Source organism: Mytilus trossulus, chromosome 4, assembly GCF_036588685.1.
Source record: "Mytilus trossulus isolate FHL-02 chromosome 4, PNRI_Mtr1.1.1.hap1, whole genome shotgun sequence".
In the NCBI taxonomy this organism is placed as follows: Eukaryota; Metazoa; Mollusca; class Bivalvia; order Mytilida; family Mytilidae; genus Mytilus; species Mytilus trossulus.
Window position 1 is genome coordinate 37,678,270 of NC_086376.1, and position 9,357 is coordinate 37,687,626.

Here is a 9,357-nt window from a genome sequence, read left to right on the forward strand (position 1 = left end):
ACCAGCACATCAAAGGTACCAACTCAGTCATTTCTTTAATTCTAAATACAGTTCTTTAGTTCTAAACCAGTCAAATAAATTGGAAAACAATAACGCTTTTTGGAACTTGAAATAATGATGAAAAAACGGACAAAGATCAATTTGCCTCTGAAGTTAATTTTATAAATGTTCAAAATATAAAAGGTAACAACCAGCATAATTTTAAATGTACAAAATTTAACATTAATTTGTCTCTTTAAACATAACGAGTACAATTCGATCGTACATATACATGCAACTAGTTACATATACGAGTACGTACCCAACCACTTAAATGAAAGACGGAAATAGCATCTTTCTATTTTGTACATAACGCAATCATAGTGTGCCATTGTATGAAGATATGCAATAGAATTATCAATTTAAAGTTAAAGTTATCTTTTCATCTTTTTCAGCTACCATGGTTATCATAATGGGTAGGTTTATAAAAATGTTAAATATGTCAAATATAATTGTGTCTTTGAAAATTTCCCATGTAAAAAGTGTATAAATTCTCAGCAAATGGTTATCAGATAAAAGAACACGATATTCTTTAATACTAAAATAAAACTCATGAAAATAATGCTCTAAAATATCCCCCTTTAATTACAAAAATAACAAACATTTGAAAAAATTTGAAAGTCCCTACCATGTACTGGTTACCGAAATTACACAAAAAACCATTTAAATTCCGTTTCATCTCCGCTTCGAGTAAGTGTTCTACTACTAATCTATCAGTGCTTCTAACAACCTCCCTTACTACTATCAAAGAACTGGTTATTAACTTTTGTAATAAAGCTTATGAAAATAATGGTATTAATTATTTTTGGAGTGTTAAAAATTCTTTAGAGGTTTTAGATAAAATACATGCTTTCAATGGTCCTTACAATTCTGTTGACAGTTATGATTTTTCTACTCTGTACACTACACTTCCACACAATCTTATAAAGAAAAAGTTTTTGTATTTGATAAAATGGTCTTTCGAAAAATCTCATTGTAATTTTATTTGCTGTAACTCGTTTAAGGCCTTTTTCTGTAACGAAAAAGGAAAGTATGCTAGATACACTTACTGGAAATGTGAGGATATGATTGAAGCTTTAAACTTTCTGCTTGATAACATTTATGTACGTTTCGACGATAAAGTGTATCGTCAGGTAGTAGGTATTCCTATGGGCACCAACTGTGCCCCTTTAATAGCAGATTTATTTCTATATTGCTATGAATCTCAGTTTATGACCAAACTCAGTAAAGACCCATCATTGTTACATTTGGTTGATACATTCAAAAATACCTACCGTTATCTGGATGATATTTTTTCGTTGAATAATCCAGAGTTCTCTAAATATACTAAAGAAATTTACCCAAACGAACTTACTTTAACTAAATCTAACATAAACAGCAGCAGTTGTCCTTTTCTAGATTTAGACATTTCAATTTCAAACGGGAAACTTCACACTAAAATTTACGACAAAAGAGACGATTTTTCATTTCCTATTGTTAATTTTCCTTTTTTAGACGGCGATGTGCCTTTGGCTCCATCATACGGTGTTTATATATCGCAACTCGTTCGGTTTGCCCGTGTGTGTTCTGATGTCATAGATTTTAACGAACGTAATCAATGCATCACTGGTAAATTGTTGTGTCAGGGATTTCGATACCATAAATTACTTAAAACTTTTACTAAATTCTTTCATAGATACAAAGATTTGATTAGTAAATTTGGCTATACCTGTAGAAAGCTTATTAAAAATGGTATTTCTCATCCTAAATTTTATGGTAATATTGTACTTAAAGCGAGGAAATCACTATGTGATCCTTGTAAACTCATCGAACCTTTAAACAAACTTATAAGTAAGGGTTATCGTACCAATATTGTAATTAGATCTCTGAATATAGTTCACATTGGCACTAATATTGATTTTGTCATTAGCAAATTAAAACATAACTAAATTTCATTATCTTTTGAGGCGAGATGTATAGGGGACACAGCCACGTTAACTTTTATTTCTATAGAAGTCGCTCTTCACTATACTACTACCTGTCGATACATTTATTTTTGGCATTGCACAAGTCATGTCTTCTTTGACTATTAATGACGTTAAAATACTAAATCCCTGTGATGTGTTTTAGTCGATTTTAGTCTCTGATGCATGATTTTTTACTATTAATTGGTTTTGGCTTTTAACTAGCTGTCAGTAACTGCGAGTACTCTCAAATCGTATTTTCTTGTTAATTCGACCTGTTGATACTGTTTATAATGCTTTTTTGTCATTTTTTATTTATATGGATCTTGGCTGTATACCAGCTTTGATTATTTGTAATATCTTCAATTTTTCACTTATTCTTACAACATTTGTATAAACTTCAAGATTATAAAAAACCGGTTTTTTTCTAAAGTGAACATTGATTGGTTAAATATTTCTCAGTGTGTTTGAATTTGTTTGATAGCCTTTTGGTCATGACTGTTTGTCTCTAACATTTAATTAACTGTGCATTTGTATTCAGATATCGCAGATCATATTTATTCGTTCTTTGTGTAATCATACGTTTTTTGATTGAGTTAAGTCTGCTAATTGATATTTTATCGTATGTTTTTATATGTTGTGATGTTATGCTATTGTTTCAGAAAAAGGGAGAAGGTTTGGGCCCATTAAAACGTTTAATCCCGCTGCAAATGTTTGCACCTGTCCTAAGTCAGGAATCTGATGTACAGTAGTTGTCGTTTGTTTATGTAATATATACGTGTTTCTCGTTTCTCGTTTTGTTTATATAGATTAGACCGTTGGTTTTCCCGTTTGAATGGTTTTACACTAGTAATTTTGGGGCCCTTTATAGCTTATTGTTCGGTGTGAGCCAAGGCTCCGTGTTGAAGGCCGTACTTTAACCTATAATGGTTTAATTTTTAAATTGTTATTTGGATGGAGAGTTGTCTCATTGGCACTCACACCACATCTTCCTATATCTATATAACATCTAATAACTAGGACACGCCGTAAAATTCCTTCATAATGCAACAGGTGAGGAACCACTAAAAAATAAGGAAATTTCACATAATTTAGAAATCAGAGTAAAATGTGTTCGTTTCTACAAAACGCTAGCTAAAATTGCTGTTAGACGTTTTGCTCAAGAAACATTAACACATGAACGCTAACATGGTCCATAGTTATGATACAGTCTTATAATAGTCTATGAATAAATAACTTCTATTTCATTGTTGTTTTTATCGTTCAGTTCTAGACAACCTCGAGTACGTTCTCCACGTCGGTAAGAATGATTTTATATACAATAATATGTAGTGGTGTAGGTCTTGTGAATATTGGTTATTATACTTGCATGCGTTAATTATTTGTACAATCCTGTGCCTATCTGATGTACCTCTATATTTCAAATTAACATTTTCAGTCTTTTAATCAAATTATGCTTTCTTCCTTTATCCTAATTCTTTAGTTGATGTTATTCCTTTGTTGGTGGTGAGCTTTCTGTAGTTATAAAAAAATATGTAATAAGTATACTAATACTGGAAACATTGTCAGTTTATATATAACATACATTTACATACTTCCAACATATTTTGAAAACCTTTGTTTAATTACAATTTACAAAATATTTTATTTGGTGGATTTGTGATGTTTTATATTTAAACTGCTCGCAAGATAACGAACATTAGTAATGTTAATTTTATACGTATATCCACGGCACTCTACCCGTACAAAAACACGATGGTTTGCAAATAATTTATGTTACGTACCCTTTAATGACGATGTTCCCAATTTGCTTGGCATTTTGTCATACGAGACGAAAAATACCATTATCGAGCAGAGACTTTAAATCACAAACATCAGCAAGTCAATATCTAGAATTAAGTCAAAATTTGCCGATATAGTTAGTTAACTGTCACTCTTTAAAGAAGTGATTACCATTAAATACGGAGTTGTGTACCCTCTTTTGTGATTTCAGCAAAAACTACACAAAATAGATAGAAATTTATCAGAATAATTACCAGCAATACAAGATCAGCAAAACAGAGATCTTTCTCGTGAATTCAATTCTTATCTTTAATGTTGGAGAGTGTCCTTTGTTGAATATACACCAATGTGAGCGACATGGTTCTTTGGGCCCTTGAATTGTATGAATCTATAACATAATCTTCATTTGTGATGTCAAGGACAAACATGCTCTTAAAAATACTTTAATACATTCATTGACAAAAAGGTTTAATGTGGAATAATGCGATATAAACATTCTTTTTTTTGCAGGTTCAACAAAGTATCTCCGCAGTACTACTGATATACCAATCTGAATGGTTGTTAAAAAATACAGTGTAGATTTTAATATTTTATTTGGTGGCAATATATTTTGTCGACAATAAATTTCTTTTGTTACTCTATTTCTTCTATATATTTTTTAATTCATAATAGGGATGAAAGGATAAAAATATGGTGTTTCAATTCATGGGAAACATTACAACATATACATAAAAAAGAAAAGGAAAATTGCTTTCTTGATTGTTTTGTCCATCTTCAAGTCACAGTTAGGCCTTCAAGATGGCACAAGGCTTTCAACTCACTGCGATGATTGATCTTAACACTATTTTAAACGGTCTTCTCTTCTAGTGACCCATCCTCTGATATCTACGGCTTTTCTAAATCTTGTATTATCCTAATAGATTAGGAACATATAAAGATCCTTTCACACAGGGAGTGAAATGCAAATTTTCTAATAGAAGAAAACTTTTGAACTCATCCATCGATAAGCCAAGCAATATTGCAGGCACAAGAAACATACTATACAAGTCAACAAAAAATACAATACAAGGCAATGTATTTTCCGTATATATAATGAAATTGACATCTATTGTACCAAGGTTAATATTTACCACATTGATGTAATATTTACAGAAAGTGTTTTTCTTATCAAAACCATTGATTTAAGTCAAACACGTGCATCATTTTGTTTGAAAATTTTGTTATTCAAAAATCGTATTTTCACCCTAAATTTCAAAAATCAATATTGGAACTTCAAACCTTAAACTTAAATATGGTCTGCTTAGAATTTGTATTACCTTTGCAGACATATGAAAGCTTAATCTTCGAAAGTACTGACTTTTGTAATCATTTCCATCAAAATAAATTGTAACCTTCAGGCTGTGTTAAATAACTTTGTATTTTCTCACCTAACAATAAGGTAATTTTCTTTAAATATTATGCATTTGCTTTGTACGCACGAGTTTCGTTGGATAATTCAACAGTTTCTCATATTTATTGTATTTAATTATAAATTGAAGTTTAAACTTGTGTATCGTTATTTTTGTTGACTACTTATTTATATAATTCTGGGATCTGGGTCTCCAACAATTTTTAATTGCTGTTTAGATACACTGTTGACGTGATTTCTTATAGCATTTAAATTGCGCAAAATAACAATCATATTCTGATCGTATTATAAGAAATGTTATACATGAACGATAAAATAAAGATGTTTAATGAGTTTATCACTTAATAAAATCAAACAAGAGAAGTAAAGAATCATATTTCGACAAATAAAGACTTTAGACTCATGCACAAATAAACTGGTAAGGCAAAACTTAATAAAAAGTAAAATCACATAAATACTGAACTCCGAAGAAAATTCAAAACGGAAAGTCCCTAATCAAATGGCAAATTCAAATGATAAAACACATCAAACAAAAGGACAAACACTGTCATATTCCTGACTTGATATAGGCATTTTCAAATGTAGAAAATGGTGGATTGAAACTGGTTTTATTGGCCTAAACCTCTCATTTGTATGACAGTCGCATTTCATTCCATTATATTCGGCGATTCCTCAACAAAACAGAAATAATAGGTAAATATTCTAAATGTGGGTACACCAGTCATCACTGTGTCACAATCCAAAACCAAACAAATATGTATCAAACAAGCACACTAAGCATCTATCAAATTTAAAAACCACATATATTGCTTCGCGTGTTTGACGTCATAAAATGTGAACATCACATATAGAAATTAAAAAAATGCCGTTCAATGTTTTTTCAAAATAATTACAATTTCACCTGGGGAACGGTGGTATAAAAAACAAATGTTAATAAGAACTAAGTTCAGAAACAGACCGAAATTTAAAATTATCTAGAGGTTATTTAGAATTTATACGAATCCACATATGGTTAATACCCCCTACGCGTGTAAAATATCATATGAACTTTTAGATCTTTAAAATATCATAAAAAAATTCTCATCAAAGAAATCTTATAAATAAGTACACCAGATTCTCATTCAATCTTAAAAAAACTTAACATTGAATTTTGAATTAAAACAGGTACATGAACAAACTAAGTACAAAGTCGAGGAGCATAGAAATAAAAAGAAATGGCAAAAGTGTTTGACGATTGTTGCTTGGGTAAAATATTCAAATAGGTCAACTGTTTTAGGAATATAATGATATTCATGATAGCCAACACAGTGTTGACTACTTGGCTGATAATACCTTCGAGAGGAAAACCTTTACCAGCAGCGGATTCGAACCATTTATAAAAAAAACCATCAGATACCAGGCGTATAATTTAGTTCAATAGACGCGCGTTTTGTTACCAATGGACTCATCAATGATGATCGAATCAAACAAGTTCTGGTAACTGTTAATTTATACAAATGACCACAGATTAAAGATGTGTCAGCACCAATTCATTTATTGATAACACCTCCTTACGATCACAAAATCATTAAAATTCCGACAAAAATCCCGCAAATTTAGTGTATTTACACAAACACACAACACATTTTCAAAATCAAAACACTAATCGTCGAAATATTTTCTAGGCTCAGTAACCAAAAGTAGAAAAAAATTTAAAACTTTTTATTAAAACTATAATACCCTAGTCGTTCATGAAAAGACCAGTTGCATTTATTACTTTGACATAACCGTTTCTGTCAAAAAGAGAAAATTGTTTTAATTTAAATTTAATCGAACAATTCTCGTATAAAATATCAACATTTGTCTCCTATATTTCCCCGTTATTTCTAGAACAAAATCAAGAGGGAAATGCATTTACTAAAAGATATTAGAAAATGTCATTTACGCTTTAAAATCGAGAATGGAAATGGGAAATGTGACAAAGAAACTATTACCCGACCATATAACATAAAACAGCCGAAGGCCACCGACGGTCTTCAATACAGCGAGAAAAAATCCCCGACCTGAGGCGTGATTTAACTTATTTACTAACAAAAAAGTGTACTAGTTTGGTAATAATAGACGCCATACTAAACTCCCAAATATATAAATGATCTTAACTTAAAAATCATACAAGACAAACAAAGGCAAGAGGCAAGAGGCTCATAACTTGTAACAAGCGCAAATTGTCGGCGGGGTTAAACATTTTTCGTGAGATGTATACCTTTCCCGTATACCTTTAGCAAATGTACAACAAGTCAGAGTCCGATGTCAGAATACACTCAAGTAGGTAACAAAAGAACCAAACAAAATATCAATGATACATACATTAACATAGAACTACTATCAGTTACTGACATGCCAGGTCCAAACCTCAATTTAACCGACTAAAGAATTATGATTTCATCATATGAATATCAAGCACAATTCATTGAATATATGAGAACATAATCCGTATGAAAGACAAAAACTGGTTTTAGAATAAATGTGTTTTTTATATATCAAAGACCCTATAAGTGAATCAATATTAAAACCAACATATGCCCTCTTTAATGAAGCTCTGTCGTGTAATGTTGTCATTATAATGTTATAAATAACATTGCCATTCAAGCGGAAGGTTTGGCATGCTACGAAACCAGGTTTAACCCACCATTTTTCCATAAAATGTCCTGTACGAGGAAAGGGAAATGGCCATTGCTACATTATAGTTAGTTTATATGTGTTGTGTTTCTGTTGTGTCGTAGTTCTCTTTTATTTGATACGTTTCCCTCAGTTTTAGTTTCTAACCCGGATTTGTTTTTTCTCTATCTATTAAGGACTTTCGAACAGCGGTGTACTACTGTTGCCTTTATAAATGACCTGACAACAGTATTGTAACTATATCACTCCTTTAAAAGACTGTTTAAGGTTTTGATAGCTTTTGAGACGAATGCCGACATTTTGTGCTTTGTGAGAACTGTAACCATAAAAGTTTTAATGTGAAATACCTGAACGTATAAAATATCTGCATGTTTGATTTCTATTTTCAATATATTAAGCAACTTTATTTTCAAGGAACGAATTATCACCACTTGATATACGTAGACGGGGAGGGGGCGGGGAGGCAAACTACTGACCATATATCCAACTGATTGACCGAGAACTACCATAATCATTTAATCAAAAGTTAAATAAATATGCTCCTTCCGAACATATTATCGACCCAAATCCATTCAATGACAAAAATCACAACCACTCAGCAAACATGGCAAAATAGACCAGTAAAACATATAGTTAATTGCCATCAATCGAATATCCTAAAATTTCAGAGTCACACTGCTTTTTCTATTGAGCATTCATTTATCCCTGTTTGAATCTCAATTCATAGAATAACACAGGTTCACTGTTTTGTGTTTAATTTTCCTTCTATTTTTTCATTTCCATACAATGCTAATAAATTCTTCGTTTTTTAATTTCTCTTTTTCCTTCACGAGAGGCGTACAGACTTGATACGATTTTATATGCAATGCAAAAATCTTGACAAAGGTTTTTTAAATGATAAAAAAAACCACGTTTGTATATTTTCTTATATGTAAATAAAAAATTTGAAAAGTAAAAGAAATCTTCTCTTATGTGTTGAAATGTCATTTTGACGTAACATCTAAATTCATGTATTAATATATTGTTATCAGAAAGTAAAAATTTTAATAGGTTTAATTATAATTTTACGAATGTCACTAAAATCTGATTAATTTTAGTTTAAATCTCCGTTTTGTGAAAATCAAAGTTTTGATCTGGTTTATCCCAGTTTTTAAAATGACAAATAACAGGAGTATTAAAAGTCGGCATACACATTGTAATTAAATGGACCAATGTCAAGTGTATTAAGTTAAAAAAAATAAGTAACATTTATTTAAATAACATCAAGTTTTAACAATATTTGAGTATTTATCTTATACCATGACCGAGTTGTTAAATGATTGAATCAATGCTTTTCTTTCAATTTGTCAGTTAATTTTAAGATGAAATGATTACAACAGAGGTCAAGACCGGAAAACTACACATAGGATAATTAATGTATCACTATTTCAGATTAAAACATACTGCCTATCAGAGGTTAATTCCTCTCAACATCTAGGCCTAAATGTAAAGTCTAAATACAAAACGGTTTTGATACAAGAGTATTTA

General features: G+C 30.7%; 1 protein-coding gene across 2 annotated transcripts in view; it reads left to right on the top strand.

The window, feature by feature from the left end:
* LOC134715244 (prominin-1-A-like) overlaps window positions 1–4,914 on the top strand; it is a 35,985-nt gene extending 31,071 nt beyond the window's left edge. Inside the window, exons 26-28 of one of the 2 annotated variants that reach the window (XM_063577296.1) lie at window positions 435–455; window positions 3,250–3,282; window positions 4,275–4,914. In XM_063577296.1, the coding sequence (XP_063433366.1) occupies window positions 435–455; window positions 3,250–3,282; window positions 4,275–4,305 (85 nt within the window). In that variant the 3' untranslated portion in view covers window positions 4,306–4,914. The remainder of the gene's footprint in view (window positions 1–434; window positions 456–3,249; window positions 3,283–4,274) is intronic. The other variant, XM_063577297.1, reaches the window with a different exon arrangement.
* The last annotated feature ends 4,443 nt before the right edge of the window (window positions 4,915–9,357 follow it).